Source organism: Nasonia vitripennis, chromosome 1, assembly GCF_009193385.2.
Source record: "Nasonia vitripennis strain AsymCx chromosome 1, Nvit_psr_1.1, whole genome shotgun sequence".
Taxonomy (NCBI): domain Eukaryota; kingdom Metazoa; phylum Arthropoda; class Insecta; order Hymenoptera; family Pteromalidae; genus Nasonia; species Nasonia vitripennis.
Window position 1 is genome coordinate 15,244,256 of NC_045757.1, and position 20,416 is coordinate 15,264,671.

The following is a 20,416-nucleotide window of genomic DNA, read 5'->3' on the forward strand; positions in this document are numbered from 1 at the left end:
GCGCCACGATGTTTTCGAGACACTTGGCGCCGATCGCACACGAGCGACGAATGTCTCATGTTTTCGCTTTATCGCGAACTTTGATGCTTCTGCTATAGCGGAAACTCTGGAGGCTGTTGTCGTATAAGCAGTGGACCCGTGTTTTTTTTTCTGGAGCATTCAGCTGCTCCGAAATTTTCGCACGACGAGGCGCAATTTCGCTTGCGTCGACGGTAATGCGCGCTCGCTGTTTCATCATGTTGGTTAAATTCTTTTTTTTTTTTGTCCAAGCAAGCCGAGACGCAGGCGCGTGCAGACTCTATACTCAGACGCGGGCATTTAAATACAAGAGCGGTTTCCGTGCGCAACAGCCATTACGCACGAAGTTACATCGGCGGAGTACAGCGCGCGCGCGCGCGCTCGTTCCCGCTTGCTCGCTTTCTTTCTTTCGGTAACTGTATAATGTTGAACCCTTTGAATAAACGGTACCGTTATACGCGCCTGCAAGCGCACACGAGACCTTCTCCTCCTCGACTTATACGCACACACGCGCCTGGGAAAAGTTGCTTATCAATGTCTATAATACACTCGCTCATACATCGCACAGGCGCGCTCGCGCCGCGATGAATGAATTATTTTTTATCCGCATCTATGCGCATGCAAGCATACGCGCACATCGTAATAAACTCGCTCTCTCTCTCTCTCTCTCTCTCTCTCTCTCTCTCTCTCTCTCTCTCTCTCATCTTGAGGAAAATAATTGAAATATTGTTCTCGATAAGATTAGCCGTTGGTTGCTGCGCCGCCTCTTCTCTGAGCTGTGCTCTTTTTCTGCGGCCACTTTCATCGAGAAACCAATGAATGAAAATAACGCAACAACGCACTATCGGCTTGTTTTCTTTTTTCTCCTCAGCCGGATCTTGGCTCTGACGATTATACACGAACACGGATATAAAAGACGTATCGCGCCCAGTGGTGATTGATTACGAACACGAGGGCGATTCTCTCGGCGAAGAAAGTGTAAATTGGGAAATTGGGTCAGAGAACAGAGTTTGCCAGGGGGGTTGGTGAGAGAAAGAATTGCAGAGACTAAATTCTGAGACTAGAAGACCAGTATTTCAGTGTGTAAACATTAAGACAGTGTTTAATCGTAGTAGAGATGCCAATTCATCATATAAAAAACCCGAGTCAAGTAAAAAATGTTCGTGACTAACCAGTTGCACATATCACTCGCGCGCTCTAATCGTCCACTTTTACATGCTCTTGTAAGTCGGTCTTGCCATTTTGCGCTCCAGCTTGCGCTGCTTCTTCTCGTCCTTTTCCGTGGGAGCCGGCGGCTCGGCGAAGATCCAGGGAGATATCACGTTCGACCACAGCATCCAAAGTGCTCTCAGAGGTGCCTATTTGATGATTCATTGGTTAAGTAGCTTGTATCATGGATAAGAAAATTTTCAGTTAAACTTAGAGAAAAATTTACCAAGAGCCACAGCAACCACAGATAGTTGGATGCCAGAGACAGCACCTGAACTCCCGATGTGAGGATAATAAGATCCTTTACGTGTCTGAAATTTTAACATTCAACTTTTAGAACAATCTTGCTTTGAATGCAGACCTTTGAAAAGTTTCCAACTTACTCTGCTATCCCTCCTTCCATGTTGAGATCAACTCCAGAATCTATGAGTTGGCCAGATTCTGTGTACTTTGCTCTGGCCATATACGACATAAACTGATAACAGCCGGCATATATTAATCCGGTCAATATTGTCAGGAGCTGCAACAAACGTATCAAAGCTTCAATGTTAATTTGACTGATTATAGATGACTTTTCTTTTGAAACTCACTGTTGGCAGTGTTGTGAACTCGAAGAAAATACTCATCACAATGAGGTAGGTTCCAGCAGCTCCAAGAATCATGTTTCTGTAGAAGCTCAATGTGGATACATTTTCTTCGACAATTTGTTTGGCTCCTCTTGTCGCTTGCTTAGTGCTCTTTGTTGGAGGCTGTAAATGTAAAACAAAATGTTTTATTTCAAAAAGAAGTTATGTAAGAGTAATCGTGGCCACATTAATTTGCCATTCAACGGTAGATGACGAATAGTAAAACAATTATACTTTGTTTAAATGAAATTTCCATTGAAAAATTTGATTTCCAAATACAGTATTACACAGCAGTTTTCTAAAGCCTTCTATAGATAGGCTCATTTTATAGGTTAGAACTATTGATTACGATTTTCAGTCCCAAATTCATAAATTTCCAAAAATCGCAGCAGTAAATCTCATTGTATTTACGTACAACGTCTTATTGAATTAACATATGCAGTACAAGTAATAAATCCTACTGCATCAATTATGATTATTTTTTAAATTAACTCACCGCCATGGTTTCTTAATATTATCCTAACTACACGCACTTATTTAATAAATAACAAGGAATGTTGACATAAAAACTTATAAAAATCGGCCGAATCTCGAACTGTTTTGTTGCCACATGGCCCAACTCGACGACGACGAGACAGAAAAACTATATGCGTACACTCAGCCGTGTAGCTGTATGCGTATGACAAGACAGTAAAAAAATCTTTCGAACGCGTCAGTGAGGTTAGGTCAGATAAGGTTACACGGTTAAACTATGCTCCGAAAGCGCGAAGCGAATAGCTCCAGTTTAGTCGGTGGTTGGAGTGTACGCTGTGCCAGTAGTTTTTTCCACACATATAGGTGGAAAACTTTGAATTAAAACATGTGGAAGCCCTGCCGCTGCTACTCTTAAGCTGATTAAATTTACATTTTGAAGTTCGGTTAGGTGTGTTTTTCGTGAAATGTTGGCATGACTAACCAAGTCACTTGTTTGCTGATTGCTGTTTTTCAGCTTGAAAACTAGTAACTAGTAGTAAGTTTGTGGATTCCAATTTGGGGTGTCACATGACTATGTCATCTATCACCAATTTTTGATATATTTAGTTCCTTTATGTAATGTTGAGTGAAACCTGTAGCAAATTGAATTGAATTTGTAATCTGTTAAGTTTGAATAATATGAATTTTTTGTTTTAGATCAATAACCATGTCACTGCAAGTAATTTTGCAGTATATATCCAATGGATTGAGTCTCATAACAATTGGTATGTGCCTTGTTTTAAAGGTTCCTCAAATATCAAGGTTACTCGACAGTAAATCAGCTGTAGGAATATCTTGCGTAGGCTTGATGTTAGAATTAACAAGGTATTTATTATCTGCTGTGTACAACTTATCGGAGTGGGAAATATAATGCTTAAATAATAAAAAATAAACACATCAATTTTATATTTCTTTTGCAGTTATAGTGTTATGACATGTTATAATTTTACAAATGGCTATTCACTGTTATCCTACATGGAATATCCAATTATTCTAATTCAAGAGTATTTTTTGATATATTTAGTATTAAAGTACCTGAGTGCTATAAATACTCAAACACTGCTGGCAGTGGGTTTTTATTTTATAACCTGCACAGGTTTATTGACGCAAGTGATACCAAAGACAGTTCTAACATTTTTAGCTGTGAGTTATTTCAATACCTAAAAACTTTTCATCGAGTTATAGCAAGAAGTAATATTAAATTATTTTTTAGCCACTATGTACACCAATATCAGCATCAAGCAAAATAGCTCAGTTATTCGCGATTGTTAGAGCAAAAAATGCAGATGCAGTGTCTCCAAAAACTTGGTTTATATCAGCCTTTACTAATCTAAGTAAGCATGATTAATTATTATGAATTATTTTACGATTTTGTGACAATTTTTGTGATTTATTTCATTAATCAATTTTTCAGCAAGGGTATTCACAATTTGGATGGACTCAGCAGATGCCTTGCTCTTAGGCAATTTCATTATCTCGGTTGCACTGAGTTCATCAATTATGTTTGCAGCTCTTTACTACAGAAGTAATCCCAAGAAGGACGAAATAAAGAAAGCAGATTAATTCTTTTGATTGCGTTAAAGAATGAGAATGACTGATGATGTTTGTGAAATTTTCAATGGCAACGATATGAAGAGCGATAGGAAAGCCTGTAAGACATTTTTTATTTTTATTTATATTTTTATTTATAAATGTTATTGTTATTATTACCGCTTTGGTATTACATCACTGTTTTATGTTTAAAAAATGTGAGAAAAAATTTCTTTGGACAATAAATGTTTGAAAGATCATCAGAATTATAAGTACATACAACTTTCAAATCCACTTATCGCATATTTAGATTGTTGGACACACGTCCGCTAAAATTTTTCCATTAATGCGCGATGGGTCTAGTGAGTATGGTTTTCCCTTGATGATGAGGTTCTTTATGCATCCAACATATTGTTTTCCCGACTCGCTGCCTCTTACTGGCTGGCCCAAATGCAGTTGCGGATGCCCACCGACGTATATTGCCTGCTTCGATTGGACGTTTCCGAGATGTTTGATTCCAGGGGGCGATGATGCGTGATCGACAGATATGACAACTGCGTTCTTCGTTTTTACAGCTTAAAAAATGCAACAGATTAATACCAGTACCGTTCACTTTGCAATCAAACATTATATTAATCGATGCCTGAGAGAAACAGCGACCTATCTTAATCTCGACAGAACCGGCAGTCTTACAGGATTTTTAAAATCTCACAAGATTGCCGAAACAAAATTTTTTTAAAGTTTTTAAACCTTGGTGAGAATGCTCTGAAGAGATAGGACGTCAATTTGTACTAATTGATTTATTTGTACGTACCTCGGATGTTGTGCCACTTGCCATCGCAAAGAGTGTTGGGACTAGCGACGTCAAAGGAAGTTTCGACCTGCCCCTTGGCTGCCTTAACCAGGAACTTGATGGTACCATTTACCATTTCCAGAATGACGTAATCGTTTCTTCCATGGATTGAGACCAGTAGTCCAGAGGAAGATCTTGGCTTGATGTCCATTTCGATATCTATTTGTTTCCCAACGCTGAATTTATCTTCTGCTTTATACCAATTGCTACCGTTACCGGGGTAGAAGAACATTCCAGGCTCAACTCGTTTAGAACATGGAATGACACCAACTTTCTTACTTGGCTCTCCTATGTGTTGTCCATTTAACATGAAGTAGCGGATGCATCCAGCAAGTGTCTTATTAACTCCCTAAAAAAATATTTATTGTCATCGTTTCACGAATAGTAGTTAGAAAAATGTATCTCTTTTTTAAGCTCTTAGCACTCAAGATAATATTAATATATTAAAGTAAATAACTTACTAAAGTTTCAAAGACGTTGCTAGATATAGCTGGATCAACACCACCAATGTAGAACGGCGGCTGAACGATTAGGGAGTCACTGGTACCTTCGGCTCTACCAAAGATGGGCGCATCATCGTCAACTATGAGCTCACCATTAACGCCATCCCTCTTGAAGATGATGGTGTGCCATTGTTGGTCGTTAATTTTCTTGTCACTGATGATCACCGCTGGACCGCTGCCGCAGTCGTAAGTGTAGTGAATCTATTAAGAATTTTTTAAGTTTATTGACTAACGATGACTGACATTAGGAACCAACTATTTTGGATTAGGGTGATATACTCACCAGACCGTCCTTGATGTAGAGGGCAATGAGATTTCGCGTGCTAATATCGGTACTATAAAAGACGATTCCTTCTTCTGCGATTGTCTTGATGTCGATCTGGAAGTCGTAATCGTCCCTTGTGCGACCGTTCAGCGTGTTGTATTCGTACCTGCTGTTTGCCGCTGTTCCTATATTAATAGAGATAAACATTTATTAATTATGGATACCTTAACTTTTATTGCTCAAATTTAAGTTTTAAAATAAGAGAACATTCAATTAAAAAAATATCAGAAGAAGTGGCATGGATAAGCCAAATTACGCACCGAATCTCCAAGCGTTCTCTTGGTGTTGTTCAGGATCATTTGCCGGATAATGGGGCAGTCTACATCCGTCGACAGTTCTGGGTGTTGCTGGCGAAGTCATCCAGGGGGTAGTGGACGGCGTAGTCGCAGGCTCGGTGATTGGTTGTGGTTCGGGTCGAGGGGATGGTTCGTCTTCGTCTTCATGCAAAGGTGGGCCAGCCTTAGGTCGACCCTCTAGAGATCCCGGTGACTGGTAGTCGTCGCCACCGCTATTGCTTAAGTCCACTACATCTGAAAATAAAATATTGATAAGTTTATATTTTTATTATGGCTTCAAATAAGAGAAATAAAAGTGTTAAAGAATGTACGCACTGGTCGTAGCATCGTCCCAATTTGGCGGAAGTGGTGGTGGGTTTGTTACCAGGGGTAACTCTAAATCGGGCGATTGAACTGAATGAAGAAGAAGAAGTGTAGTTATAGTAACGTCATCTAATGGATTTTCAAATGATGGTAAGATGTAATAAGAATATGTAGATACTCACTTTGATCCGGCCTGCTGCACTGAGACAAATGTGCATAGAGCCTCTCCGTAGTATTCGCATAGTTGACAATGACACCATTTAACGTGGTATCTCCAATACAGCCAACAAATGGTTCGAAGCTTCTTCCGTATCTAACGTTTTCAGGTACATTACCTACATACAGTGCACCTTCGTTGATCTGCCTTGGGCGCGGAGCGTTATCCGTGCTTTCAATTTCTACATCATCGATGTCAAGCCTGAGAACTGTATCGTTGTGCGTAGTCGTGATGACGTGCCATTCGTTATCGTCGAACCTGATATCCGGCGTGTTCGCCTCCAGTCTTTCACCCTGGCTTTCGAGGACCAGTTGACCGTTCACAAGCGACAGTGTACTTGCAGGACTGCCATCTTTGTTCACTAAGTGATAGATAACTCCGTTCTTATTTTGTGTTTTGAATTTCAGATTGATCTGCAGATCGTGTGGCACATTTACGTGCTCCCACTTGACGTAGCCCGGATGTACACCGTCGAAGGAGACGAGACTGGCGAACTGCGTTAAAAACGTTCATAATAAATAATTCAATCAATATGTGTATTAATTTTTAAATATCATTACGTGACGATAATATTACATACCTTAGTTGGGCATCCGCTAACAGCATTGAACGCCTGAACGTTCTTGGTAAGATCGACTGATGTTTCTTGGAATGTAACGTCGTCGATACATCCTTCGAAACCGATCTGCGTGACTGGTTTGTACGAATGCTTAATCGACGGTGGATATCCTCCGAAGTACACGTAATCCGTCGAGACTAAGTTAATTGCCTCTCCCTTACTATTAGTATTATTGAGGGCTATTCCGTCCATCTTTAGAGCACCGATCTTTCCTAATCTCGATGCTTCTACTGTATGCCAGTTTCCGTCGTTATACTTCTCTGCTGTACGGATAGCGACCAGTCCATCACCCAGATCGAACTGGTACAACATGTGTCCGTTCCTAAGTTCCAGTGCGAGGAAGTGCTTCTTACCACCCATTAAGTACATCAACCCATTGTTCACCCATGTTTTGAATTTGAAGTGCACTCTGAATCTTTTGAGATCAGATGGCAACTGCGACGCCTTTTTGCTGAGTATCACATATCCTTCACGATCGAACCTATAACCGGTATCGGGGTGAAGATTGACGAGTTTGTCGCGCTCGTACGCAGGTTTCCAATTGTTCTCCGCGTCGACAAAGTTCCAGAAGGATACTGGCACATCACCGATCATTAGTTCTTCCATCTCACCGTCAAAGGATGAAGAGACCACTGCTTCTTGCACTTGGAACGATGGTGGGAACCCACCCACGAAGAGCTTGGACTTCTCTGGGTCTAGGTTGAAGATCGAGTGAGATCCAGGGAGGGAAGTCTCTGTGATGAAGTTCTTGCCCTTTCCGTCGCCTTCGTCTTCGACAATTATCAGCTTGATATTTCTACCGGTTCTACAGATGCACGCGACAAAAAAAGTAGGATTCAATACTGTTGTCATTTCTATTTTTCAAATTACTGTATTTTTGACTTACCTGTCAACTATCAGTTGTCTCCACACGTTATCCGAGACGTATCTGTTACCGATAATTTTCTGAGGTCCTGAACCAAGGTCAAGAGTCAGAATCGGATATCCTCCTTCGATCGAGAGAGCCATAAAGTCCTACAATCAAAGATAAAATTCAGTTTAGCTTTATCCTGGCCTATATACTAGCTTAAACTAAAATCCTCAAACTTACCGTCTTAGCTCTCGGAGTATTGGTCCTATTCTCATTACCAAGATACAGCAAGAATCCGTTAGCCCTCTGCGTTCTGAAGTATATCGAGATCTTTGTCGACGTTGTCTGTCCCGGTAAGCTCTCCGGATTCTTCAACTCCAGAGTCGTATTCGGGAAGAACGTTAGTCCTATCTTGATGCTATTCGCCAACTCCCTAGCGTGTGCAATCTTTTTCTTCAAGTCCTCGATGTTATCGTAAAGTCTGTTGCCGCTGCCATTGATTTGCTGCTGTAGTCCATCCAAGGCTCTTACTCGGTTGTCGATGTCTGGCAGTGTCTTGTCGATCGTATCCAACTGATGGTTAGCCTGGTTCACGTCGCGGATGGAGTCTGAAGTATCCTTCGATAGCTGCTTCGCGCGCTTGAGATTCTCCGGGATGCGATCAACGTTACCGCTGATGTCGTTGGCAATCGCTTCACCTATCATGTATTCGGCAGTGTCAGCGTTGTTCAGGGCCTCTTGAGCAATCATTGACGAGGACTGGATGGGCATAATTCCCAAAGATCTGAAAAGTAAAAATCAGAGTCTAAATTATGTTGCTCACGTTCTAAATTACACAATGAAGTATTAACGAAAAATGATACTTACTTGTCGATGGCGTCAAGCTTGAGATTGTTTTTGATATTTTTATCGGCAATGTTCTGAATATCAGAGCTCTTGGCATTTTCCAGCGCGGGTTTCAAATCGCGCTGCGTAATTGCTACGGCAGCCCTAGCACTAGTCAGCAAATCTCTGCTCTTTACTTCGGCATCTGAACTCCTGCCATCTAGATTGTCTCCCTAAAAAGATATAATAAAAACAAGAAAATAAAAAAATGCGTTGTACATTTAAAATTTAGAATAATATTTATTTTAAATTACTAGAGCAGTAGCATTGTTAGCGGCTTTAGCAGCGTCTTCAGCGAACTGTTTTGCCTCATTCATGTGGTTTGCGATATCTTGGAAGACAGAGGCAGCTCGTACTCCGGTCAAATTGCGAGTGTCCGTTAAGAGATTTTCCAACTCATATGATTTATGTTCGAGTTCCTGGGCATGAGCTACGGCCTCCGGCACTTCTTTCTTTACCTCGGCAAGCATGACGTTGTTGGAGTCGATTGTTTCGCTCAGCCTCTGGCTGGCTTCGGAGGGCATTCCGGGAACTTCGTTGCTTTCTAAAAAAAGTTATTAAAAATCGGATTTTAATAATTTTTCAATATTGAAAATTACAGTATTTTAAACACTTGGCAAATACAACTTACTAATATTAATGAAGTTGTACTCGGCTTCGTCAATCAGAGCGTTGGACATCTTGTTAAGCTCCTCGCCCTTGGCAACATTGTCTTTTACCTGATCGGTAACATTCGGCAGATTGTTCAAACCGTCTTGGTCGATCAGTTTTTTATTTTCAAAGTTAAGCCTCTCAGCTGCGTTAACGCGCTCATCAGCCTGCAGCGTCAGATTATACATGTCGTCTATCCGGTTAGTCAGATCTCGCACTTTATCACTGACAAAGTCGGTGTCCTTCACCAAGTTCTTCACTGGTTCCTCATAACTCTCCATCTCAGACACTAAGATATTCGCCTGGTTTGCTTGATCCGTGGCCTTGTCTCTCTCATCCGTGAAAGAAACTTGCTTGATCTTACCAAGGATCTCCTGAGCCTCTCTTAGAGCATTATCAATCTTGGGTCCGCTGCCTAGCTGGGTGTTGGTGGCTAACGATTGGACTTCAGCGATGATGGTATTGAGGAGGGCAATTTCGTGCGATACGTCTTGCTCAAGATTATTGGTATCCTTGAGGTTCTGCTCGGCATGACTCTTTAGTTCGTCGCCGTCTTCTTCCTGGAATTCGACCTTTCGTTTCAATCCGAAGGCTCGGTTGTTCAGCTTGGAGATTTCTTTCTGGAGAGGTTCAAAATCAATGCGACGCGGGTCGAGTAGCTTCACTTCTGGGGTGAGTCGGTTGATTGTTTCATTTAGGAAGTCTAAACGTTGATTCGTAAAGTAACTGTCGGCTACATTCTGCAATCATAAAAACACCAATAATTATTTACAAAGTTATATAAATAAAGTCAAATTACAATAGATTAACATTTACCTTGAAAGAGTCGGAGACTGGTTTGAGTCTACTTTCAAGTTCGTCAGTGACATCCAGCAGATCGTGGGTACACTTGTCACAAGTCTGGCAACCTCTTCTCTCGTCGAGCACAGTACGGTGTGGGCAATGGTCGCACTTTTCTCCCAAGACTCCAGGAAGACACTCACACTGACCTGTCTCGGGGTTACAAGAAGCTCCGCGCGAGTACCCAGTAGTACATTCGCAAGCTACAGTAAAAGAAGCGATAACAATGTACTAAACGCTTACTGTTACATTTAACAAAATAAAAGAAGCTCGTAACTTACAGATGCAACCCTCCGGTCCATAGTTCCAGTAGCCAGCCATACAGCGATCACAGGTTCTGCCTTCCACGCCAGGTTTGCATTTGCAGTTTCCGGTATCATCCTCGCACTGAGTGCTGTCAGATGCCAACGCGCAATCACAAGGTCTGCACCCTTGACACTTGCTGAATCCCCAGTGATCGTCTGCACATCTGTCACACTTCTCTCCCACGACGTTCTCGTGACACTGGCAAAGTCCGTCGCGATTGTCGCAGTACTTCATTCCGCATTTGTCGCAGAAGCAGCTCTTGCAGTCCTTCTTCTCGACGGCGTCTCCGAAGAAGCCTGGCGCGCACAGGTTGCACGCCTCTCCGTAGGTGTTGTTCAGGCATTTTAGGCATTCTCCGGTGACAGAGTCGCAGGAATCGATTTCGTTGGTGTCGATGTTACCGGAGCAGTCGCAGGGCTTGCAGTGGTCACCGATAACCTCAGGTCGGCCGAAGTAGCCAGCGGCACAGGACTCGCAACGGGCGCCGTAGTAGCCTTCGTTACAGTCGCAGCTGATCTTGCTGCCGTCCTCGCTGACCTCACAACCTTGGGCAAAGTTGTTGGATGGGATCGGTAAGGGACAGGCGCAGATGAGACAGTCCGATGGGGTACCGATCGTCGCATTACCGTAGTAGCCGACCTCGCAGAGCTCGCAGTGATCGCCGGTGGTACCGTTCTTGCAGTTCTGTAAACAATAATTTAGTTATTCATTGTTTTTGTTTATTATTATTTAAAATTATTTTAAAAAATATCTGTCAATATGGTACTAACATGGCAAATTCCGGTATTGACATCACAGGTATCGGCATGTCCGTTACACTGGCATTTGACACAGTAGCCTCCGTTAGGTCCAGCTACTCTGTAGTAACCCTTGGCGCACTCTTCGCAAGACAAACCCTTGTAGTTTGGTGGGCACTGGCATTGCTCGACACTGCTTGCCACTTCAGCATCCAGTATGTAAGTTTCGGATGCTATGCCCAGTGACACATGAGATAATCTGCAAACATTCGAGTCATTTATATAAACATAATAAGTACGGAAAACCATTGATTTTTTAAATTAATCTTAAATCAAACTCACGTAACGGTCAATGAAGGCTGCCAGTAGGTAGCGCGAATATAAATGCCTCTGAGATCACCCAGTACGACCATGATCTGCTCGCGGGTAGCGAACAGGTTCTGCTTGGTCTCGAAGTTGGATTCAACTAACTGAACCGATGCTTGGAAGTCGGTGTACGAAGGCGGCTGTTCTTCCGCTCGATAGATCAAGAAGCTATCTGCACCCTGCAAGATGACATCAGCTCCGGGCACAGCCTGACCATAGGGTCCAGTAGTGTAGTAGATAGTAAAATTCAGCCATGCGCCATAAGATGTCAGCTTCTTGTTCAGATAATTAGCCGGGGCAGACAGATAAACGATGTCCTTCTCTTCGATGCCTGATCCCATATCGACAACTATGTGGGTCTCGTTGAGCTCCTGAGGGATGACCTTCAGGATCTTAACGGTCTCGTTTTTCTCGTTGACCAATGCAACATCCCAGCCAGACATGTCTGTGATGTAGCTTCTGTACAAGGTCGCCGAGTGGCACCTCGTTGTCTTGCCGAAACAGAAGCAGGCACTGCAGCCTTTAGGGTTGCTCGGCTGGAGATTGAACATACCGTCCTTGCAGAGGTCACAAGCTGGTCCATGAACGTTCTCCTTGCAGTGGCAGTCGGCGGTTTCCTGGTTACAGATCTCCTCGGTCGTGCCTCTGACGTCACAGTCGCACTTATCGCAGTAAGGGAATTGATAGTGACCAGCTCGGCAGGTGTTGCACTCTCTGCCCTCAACATTCTTCTTGCATTTACAGTGTCCAGTCAACAGATCGCACTGAAGATCTCCGTCGAGGACACCGTACGGATGACACTGACATTCCTCGCAACCGATGATCTGATCGTAGCCGTAGGTTCCGGGTTCACACTGGTCGCATCGAGGTCCAACTACGTGAGATGGACATATGCAAGCTCCGGTCTCAGGTTCGCAAATAGCCGCGCTAGGGCAATTGCAGGGTCGGCAGTTGGGGAAGCCGAAGTAACCAGTCTTACAAATGTTACAGCGACGGCCGATGATGTTGTCCTTGCAAGGACACTGTCCACCGAATTTCTCGCACTCGAAACTACGCGTACCATCGATGTCGCAACTGCAGGGTAGAGCTCCACTGTTGTAGTTAGTGGTAAGAGAGAAGACAGAGTCGCGGCAGAAGCCTTCTTCAGTTTTGTTGATGTAAAAGTGATTGCTGCCGCATTTCTTGATAAACTCCTCGGTCTGATCAAACGGTAATTTTTTCAGATACTCGTCGCTGTAGAGGTCGGCAGGGATAACCAGAATGTAATCCACCCAAACGCCTTTACCAGCGTTTTCTTTCAGGGTTATGACGAAGTTCTCGATCAGTTGGAATCTGGTGTTACCATCCAGCTGCGTAACGAGGCTACGACAACCGCTGTTGCTGGGACAATGAGCCATAGGCACCTTGGCTTCGTAGAACTTTCCGTTCTGGACCAGCACGTCCAGGTCGAACTGCGGGTAGTCAGGCTGGTAATAGTGCACAACGAACACGTAGTCTCCAGGATGGGGCACCTTGGCTGGTTTGTCGATCATAGCATCCTTTCCGTTCAAGTAAATGAACTTGGTACTGTTATCGTAGATACCTACAGGAGTCGTCGCGGCATCGATGAGCTGATTGTTATCCTCAAGGTCGATACGCTTGGCATCGGAAGCCTCAGGGAAGACACCCTCGATGCATTTTCCGTCTTTACGCACGCAGACAGATTTCGGCTGGAGATAGTCGACCGACCAATCTTGGGCTGGAATAGCAACGACTGATTTGATGGCGACGTTGGTTTTGGGTTCTCCGTCGAGCACTACGGTAACGTAGTTGTTCGGGAAGTTCATTATGGCCACCTTGCCGTTCGATTCGGTAACTACTTGGCGGCAGACGCTGGTGTATTTGCAGGGGTAGAGGGTTGCCTGAAATTTCGTATGCGTGTTAAAAATTGTCTTATTATGATTCAAAAGAGTAATCAACATTGAGGAATGGAAAAATCGATTTTACCTTGCCCTTATCCATGGTATTAGCTTCGATGATGATGTTGGTAGTCTTGCCATCGTGCTGAGGTGGTGTTATGTACGTGACCACCAAAACGTACTGTCCTGGTTTAGAAATGGTCAGTTCGAAATGAATTTTCTTCTGCTTGTCATTAATCAAAGGCATCTCGCTTTCGTTGATCTCATTTAGAACTTCTGGATCACTGAAGTACTCAGTCATATGATTTCTTTCGTCGTTCTCGCCGATATAACCGCCGGTTCCGCGAACGGAATCGAACATAGTAAGGTTTGGGTAGGCAAAGTGACGGCAGAGTTCCTTTGATCCCATTTCGCAAGGTTTGTTAACGTCCTGAGTAAGAACACTGGCTTCGTAGTATTCGGATGGCAGAAGGACGAAGTAGTCGAGGAATAGTGACTTCTCAGTGGCAATGGAGACCGTCCAGTGGCCCGGATTCATCACCATGACAGATGGAAGAGTGCCATGAATACCAGCAACGGTAACGAACGATGGATTAGTAGTTGGCTTGAATTGTACGCTGAAACTTTGTTCGGGATCGTAATGACTATCGGGCGTAATGGTAATCTTTCCGATAACGGGTTCAGTATTACGATTCACGTAACGCAGCACCATACGGTACAGCGACGGTTTCTCGATTTCGATTTCGTTAATGATCTTGTCCTGTAGCGGCGAGAAGCTCGCGTAACCCTTCCAACTGTAGCCAGGGAAGATATCTTCGTCGAAGCCGTAACGCACCGACCGATTGTTCGGAGAGTGGCCATCTTCAGCTTCGTATTGGTACTGATGGAGTGTAGGGAAGTAGTGGGCGCGCATCGGTTTGTTACAAGTTTTGCCATCAACTCGGCTGCGGCAGCGACATTGACCATCGATCTTGTTACATGTCGAACTTAAGGCGCCACCGATATCGCAGGAGCATTCTTTGATCAAGTGATGTAGGAATGATTAATTATTGTTGTGTACTTATAACAAAACTGTAGTCAAATAGATCTGAAACTTACGGGAACAACCGTATAGGTTGCTTTCTTGAAGACCAAAAGTGCCATCAACGCATGAAGAGCAGTCTCTACTAGTTACAGACGGTTTGCAAATACACTGACCAGTCTTGCCATCACACTCGCCGATACTGCCGATCACACCAGGAATGTTACACTTACAATCTGTAAAGAAGCGTAAAATCAACAATATATCCACTACTAAAGATTTACTATTAATAAGATTTAATAAAGTATCGTACTATCACATCCTAGAATGTTATTAGCCTGCAAATTCCAGAACAATTTCTTGCACTGGTTACAAATTCTACCCTCGACCCGTTCTTTACACTGGCAGAGTTCGCCAGCGGGTAAGCTGCCGCAGCCCTGGAATGTTCCGGCAATACCAGCGGGATCACAGTTGCATCCCTCGCAAGACGGGAAGTTGTAGAAGTTCTCTTTACATTTGTCACAGCGGTCACCGTCGAAATTTTCGCGACATTGGCATTTGCCGTCCAGATCGCAGGAAACACCAATTGAACCGTGGCTATCGCAGTCACAACCTAAAAGCAGCATCGAGTTATCAACATTTCAAACGTAAGCTTGCGTGATGAAAAAACGTTAGTTCACGGCATTGTACTCACTGATACACTCAGGGTACTTGTGATAACCAGGCGCACACTGATTACAAGTCTTGCCAACGAAGTTGGAGAGGCAAGAGCACTTGCCGCTGGCGTCGCATCCAATCGAAGTCGATCCGTTCTTGCTACAGTTACAGGGCTGACAGTTGGGGAAGCCGAAGTAACCACTGACGCACTGATCGCAACGTGGGCCTCCGTAGCCTTCTTTACAGAGACAGTGACCGTCTTGTTTGTCGCAGACGCCGGACTCTGTTCCTCGGGTGTCGCACTCACAGACTATTAAAAATCATTTTGAAATGAATATGACTAGATGAACATATATATATATTTTTTTAAATTCAATCATAGGAGACGGAGAAAAAACTTACATTTACAGTCAGGGTAGTCAAAGTAGCCATCCTCACAAGTGTTGCAGCTTCTTCCTCCATAGTTGTTCTTACACGTACAGTTTCCAGACACGACATCGCAAACGTTGTTGAGCGATCCGATCGCATCGCACTCGCAAGCTACAGAAATCCGATAAGTTATTTTTCCAACTAATTTTAGTATATATGCTGCTTTTTACTGTGTCGATAAAAATGAAAACTCACGTAAACAATCTGGGAAGTTGTAGTATTCCTCAGCGCAGATATCGCAATAGTGTCCAGCGAAGTTCTCTTTGCAAGGACACTGTCCCTCATAGGCTTCGCAATGGTAGCCGTCGGTTCCGTTTAGATTACAGTCGCATGGTCGGCAATGGGGGTAGCCGTAGTAGCCGTAACTGCAAGAGTCACAGTTGGGCGCCGTGTACTCTTTCTTACACTCGCACTGGCCAGTCAAGTCATAGCAGTTTCCAGTTGAGTAGATATAGTCGCACTGACACGCTGAAAACAAAGTGTAACTGTAATTATAGTTGATCGATACATTTTGATCGCATTACACTTTGAAACTTACGCTGGCAGACGTCAGTAGCATTGAGTGGTTTATTTTGTGGTCTGTAAAATTTGGGCTTGCAGTGGTTGCAGTTGATGCCTTCGGTGTTGTGCTTGCAGTTCTGGCAGACACCACCGCCCTCGTAGTTGCCGTGGATGTCGAGGGAAAGGTGTTTGTCGTCGATCTCCTGGTCGTACTTGCACTCGCTGGAGTGACCAAAACAGTTACAAGCTGTTTAAAAAAAAAATTGAACATTAAATTACATTGAACGCATTTTTCAATCACAAAATTTAAATTCATGAAAAAGCGAGATAGACGTACGTTCGCAAACGAATTTGCGCGAATAAGTGGAAGGTCGCCATTTCTTCTGTTCGAAGCCCTTGCAGCAAGTCGAACACTGGTCTCCGCAGGTGTTGTGCTGACACTGACAGAATAGTTTGTTCGGCATCGACGGATCGAGGGAGTCGCAAGTGTGGGCGTGACCGTTGCAGGCGCAGCGTCCACCGACGTTGATGTCTTTGATCGAGTAGAAGTACTAAAACAGATAGATAATAAATTTGATAAAACATTTACAAAATCCGACTATGCAGCTACACGATTCTTAAAAGAAATCAAGCTTACGCGTCTCGTAACGGTAGGATCTTGTCTGGAGAACTTGGCATTCGACGGTTCATCCTGGTCCCTGAACATGAGATGTCCCAAAAAGTTGTTTGTCTTCATAAACCTGAACCTGACAGTCGTGGCCCTGGTCCATTCCTGGAGCACCGTCGAGTTGAAGTAGTGCTTGGCCGAAGGCCTGTTGTTCAAAATGTACACGATGATCTCTCCACCGGACAACGGCACGATACTCGAGAACTGGGTGTTACAGATGACGGAATCGTCGCGGGTGATGGGCGTGTTGGCTTCGATTCCGAAGTAGGTGAGACAGTCGCTGGCCGTGCTCGAGAAGTACTCCCAGGTCGACCAGGTCTTGCCATAATCTTTCGAGCGCTCGAGCACCCAGAGACCCGGACGCGGCGAGTTGCCCATCTTTACGTAGACGTAGGCTACGTGGAATTCCTAGGAGAACAGTTGTTTGTTAACGAGTGCTAATGAGAATTTTTCTTCACGGATCAGTGCAGGTGTTATTGAACTTTCATTCGAGTCGGGCGGATTAAAGTGCAACGATTTCAAGAACGCTGAACGATCACTCCGGGTTCTTACTTATTTATTTATTTATTTATTTATTTTTTGTTTTTTTTTTTGTACGATTTAAATCATGAACAATTTACCTCTTTTCATCATATGAAACAAGAATTCAAACGCATTCGAAGCATTTAAAAATCTCGCCACATTCTAAAGCACATGTGCGGCTCTCTCAAAACTCTAGCACTCGCAGTGAAGGAGCCTTGCTGAGATTACGGGAGCAGCGAAAAAGGGAGGGAAAAAACAGACCACGTTTGGCCACCAGATGTGCGGGCGGTTCCCGTTCCTTCGAAATCCTACCGAGAGCCGCCTGCATATAGCTCGCGCAAAGATCAAAGCTTTCAGCTTCCTTCCACGCGAGTAATATTATGTGCGCCGTATTTATTTACGGTTAAACGCGCATAATAAAATAACGGGAATATTACAGATCGACGGAAGCGAGCACAGTCGACGTCTTTATATTCGGAGGAAAATAAGCGATATCTGCTAGAAGCTTCGAAAGAGCGCGGCGGCTGTTATTTCGAACGGCGATAAGGGGGTTGAACGCACTATCGCGCTCACATCCGTCCGCTCGTCGTCGTCGTGTCACGAGTCCGAGAGATAAGGAGATGCTGCGACGGTTCGCTTCGGCAGGAAATCGCCCACCACTCGATGGACTGATGTTCCCGGTTAGGAGCGATAAAATAGTAACCATGTTTTTTCGTCGTTCGGGGAGAATATAATATGAATATATATTCATTAATGAAATACTACTTCGAACTCTGTCGATTCGGCGTTTTTCGAGCATATAGCGAGCGAATTGGTGTACCTGTCCCAAGCTGATGGTAAGGTTGACCTGCTCGTATTTTTTGCCTCTGGAAAGCGGCGGCGACTGCCACCAGGTCTCCGTTCCATCGACGGCATACTCCGGAGGATGTCTCTTCTCGGGATTGTTCGGGTCGCAGTAGTCGCATTGCTGGAAATCATAAATTCGTTATTCAGCTTCTATTATTTTACATTATACAAGTAGAGAAGAGTTCATATCCCCGTATTAGAGTTTTAGGCAACGCTTCGAACGAGGCCACGATGCCCTGGCGTTATCGAGAGGTCAAGCCGGTATCTGTCTCGCTTATCGTTTCTTTTTTGCTCTTCCCTTCGACGAAAGCTCAATGAAGTAGCCGCGCGGGATCTTATTTCCATGGGCTTGCGCGACATTTCTCCGTATCGGGTATCGCTGACCGCTCGAAATATGAGGAAATTTATGTTATGCGCTCGTGGCGATAAATGTTACACGATTATTGTGTATTCCGCAAGAAACTATGTATCCGAGTATATGTTAGCGCGAGAGACTGCTGGGATGAGCGTAAAAAAATTATTATTTAACCAGTTATTTTCGATTGGAGATTTTATATAATTCCCGGTTGTTAGTTATTAATGGGGGAGATTCTAATAATACCTCTTGTACTCGAGTGTTTAGTTGTTTTAATTGCGGGCATCGAAGTCTCCGTTATATTTCAACGGCTTTTTCGAAATTTAAACTGTTCATGTACTCGAATATAAGTGGGAAACTGCACAGATATAGGTGCAATCAATTCCCCGTGAAATGTTTCTTAAAAAGCACGATGCCACATCACGAAAAAAAAACCCCAATCCGATCCCCAAATAAAAATATCCGGTTCCGAGTCTCCGGGCCACTCCCACGGCCTATAATACCAGAAATCTGTTTACTCTCCCGACGATGTTCTCCCCAAACTGCATACACACTGCGCCTACACAGCGTCATACGCGGCGCCGTCTCTTATAATAGACCACCGTAAATTTAGCTTCCACGCTCGCACTAAAACCGCGCTCTCTCTCTCTCTCTCTCTCTCTCTCCCTCTCACGCGTGTATGTGCATTTCCCATCATCGCGCCCGTCGCTAGTATATATAGCGCACGGAAATGGCGCGAAAGCCTTCTGGTCGAAAGAATAAATAGTAATATGTAAGTATAGCAGCGCGAACCTGTCCCTGGATGATATTCTGCTCGGCGACGTCGACGTTCTTCTGATCGGAATTCGAGGCGGCGAGTTGACAGTACCACTCGGGTCCCGGCGTGTCGACACCGCAGGTCGCAGTGGCCTCGATCTCCTTGCCCTCGGCCAAGTTGAAGTAGGGCGGCGTCAGGACCTCAGCCCTCGCCCGGCCGCTCAACAACAACAGCAGTCCGCAGCATCTCAGGAGCGCGACTAGGGCCGCGCTGCACTTCGGCCCCATCCTCCTCTCTCTGCAGGTACACTTCTCTCTTCGATCTCCAGTAGCAGCTTCGCATCCGGCTGGGTTCGCCGAAAAATCCTTGCCTCTGTATACTTCCGCTCTGTTCTCTGTTCTCTGTTCTCTGTTCTCGGGGGGTAGGAGAGCACGTTTCGGCGGTTCGCCGGCGCGCTCGTAGCGGACTGAGCGCTCGGCCGCCGCTCGCGTGTCTTCCCCGCGTGAGGCTGCGGCCGAAGCCCCTATACCGAGAAAGAGAGAGAAAGAGAGGGAGATGATGATGATGCGTGCGTGCGTTTGCTTCAGCCTCCTTCCTCTCCCTCTTTTGCTTTGGCTCTTTCTTTGCGTCCCAGGGGAGAGCCCTATGCGCGTCTTTCTTTCTTGCTTTCGACGGAGATGCGTTGTAATGCGAGAGGAGGAGAGGACACTGGGAGAGAATTTGGGAATCGGTCGCTGTTAGCTGAAGAAACATGAAAATCGGTACTGCATAACGGACGGATTCGAAATAATTTTTTTACCTGCATTTCAAAAATCTTTGAAAAGTATAAAGTTATAGATCCTGTTGTTTGCGAAAGATATAAGTATCGTTCCGTAAATACACTTTGAACTACTCGTAGGTAGAAAAAAAAAAAAAAACGAAAAAAACGAAAAAAAACGGCTTATCAAACACCGCATGAGTCGTATCGCTTTATCGGAAGTTTTGTCGGTCGAAAAAGGGTCTTGGAAGCACGCACTATTCTCTCAACGTATCTTTTCTACGTCATGTGCAAGATACCAGCTACTTCTTAGACAATTTTTAAAAAATATCTATGATTAATTTTAACGAATAAAAAAT

The 20,416-nt window shown here is 44.2% G+C and overlaps 3 protein-coding genes across 7 annotated transcripts; 1 reads left to right on the forward strand and 2 right to left on the reverse strand.

The window, feature by feature from the left end:
* Positions 1–1,070: 1,070 nt before the first annotated feature.
* Positions 1,071–2,808, reverse strand: LOC103316882 (transmembrane protein 208). The gene is made up of 5 exons (XM_031927890.2): positions 2,350–2,808; positions 1,818–1,976; positions 1,611–1,747; positions 1,454–1,538; positions 1,071–1,376 (listed from the first exon to the last, which is right to left on the reverse strand). The coding sequence occupies exons 1-5, from the start codon at positions 2,353–2,355 to the stop codon at positions 1,230–1,232; spliced, it is 534 nt and encodes a 177-aa protein (XP_031783750.1). The 5' UTR covers positions 2,356–2,808; the 3' UTR covers positions 1,071–1,229.
* Positions 2,570–4,162, forward strand: LOC100119900 (mannose-P-dolichol utilization defect 1 protein homolog). Of its 5 annotated transcripts, none has more exons than XM_008212621.4 (5): positions 2,570–2,862; positions 3,024–3,191; positions 3,287–3,509; positions 3,580–3,700; positions 3,781–4,162. In XM_008212621.4, the coding sequence occupies exons 2-5, from the start codon at positions 3,034–3,036 to the stop codon at positions 3,927–3,929; spliced, it is 651 nt and encodes a 216-aa protein (XP_008210843.1). In that variant the 5' UTR covers positions 2,570–2,862; positions 3,024–3,033; the 3' UTR covers positions 3,930–4,162. The 5 variants fall into 5 exon arrangements, with proteins under 5 accessions (XP_008210843.1, XP_031783743.1, XP_001603603.1 ...); XM_031927883.2 differs by having other exon boundaries at positions 2,612–2,775; XM_001603553.6 differs by having other exon boundaries at positions 2,618–2,947.
* LOC100119934 (laminin subunit alpha) lies at positions 3,258–19,773 on the reverse strand. The gene is made up of 28 exons (XM_031927784.2): positions 19,336–19,773; positions 18,163–18,309; positions 16,791–17,228; positions 16,491–16,704; positions 16,191–16,400; positions 15,848–16,120; positions 15,626–15,763; positions 15,261–15,533; positions 14,880–15,179; positions 14,644–14,802; positions 13,634–14,562; positions 11,624–13,548; positions 11,315–11,540; positions 10,520–11,228; positions 10,215–10,441; positions 9,379–10,138; positions 9,002–9,291; positions 8,730–8,920; positions 8,103–8,646; positions 7,899–8,026; positions 6,974–7,817; positions 6,359–6,887; positions 6,189–6,266; positions 5,838–6,107; positions 5,536–5,702; positions 5,211–5,453; positions 4,711–5,098; positions 3,258–4,471 (listed from the first exon to the last, which is right to left on the reverse strand). Exons 1-28 carry the CDS (start codon positions 19,585–19,587, stop codon positions 4,203–4,205), a joined length of 11,121 nt encoding a protein of 3,706 aa, XP_031783644.1. The 5' UTR covers positions 19,588–19,773; the 3' UTR covers positions 3,258–4,202.
* Between the last annotated feature and the right edge of the window lie 643 nt (positions 19,774–20,416).

What these genes read in the sequence shown, in the direction of transcription:
- LOC100119900 (XM_008212621.4), top strand. Translation starts at nt 3,034, where the DNA reads ATGTCACTGCAAGTAATTTTGCAGTATATATCCAATGGATTGAGTCTC. An exon ending in CAGTTCTAACATTTTTAGCT is followed by an intron (nt 3,510 to 3,579) that starts GTGAGTTATTTC and finishes ATTATTTTTTAG; the next exon opens with CCACTATGTACACCAATATC. An exon ending in ATCAGCCTTTACTAATCTAA is followed by an intron (nt 3,701 to 3,780) that starts GTAAGCATGATT and finishes TCAATTTTTCAG; the next exon opens with CAAGGGTATTCACAATTTGG.
- LOC103316882 (XM_031927890.2), bottom strand. An exon ending in ATGGAAGGAGGGATAGCAGA is followed by an intron (nt 1,539 to 1,610) that starts GTAAGTTGGAAA and finishes TTAAAATTTCAG; the next exon opens with ACACGTAAAGGATCTTATTA. An exon ending in TGTGGTTGCTGTGGCTCTTG is followed by an intron (nt 1,377 to 1,453) that starts GTAAATTTTTCT and finishes ATCATCAAATAG; the next exon opens with GCACCTCTGAGAGCACTTTG.
- LOC100119934 (XM_031927784.2), bottom strand. Translation starts at nt 19,587, where the DNA reads ATGGGGCCGAAGTGCAGCGCGGCCCTAGTCGCGCTCCTGAGATGCTGC. An exon ending in ATACCATGGATAAGGGCAAG is followed by an intron (nt 13,549 to 13,633) that starts GTAAAATCGATT and finishes ACGAAATTTCAG; the next exon opens with GCAACCCTCTACCCCTGCAA. An exon ending in CAAGTGGCACAACATCCGAG is followed by an intron (nt 4,472 to 4,710) that starts GTACGTACAAAT and finishes GCATTTTTTAAG; the next exon opens with CTGTAAAAACGAAGAACGCA.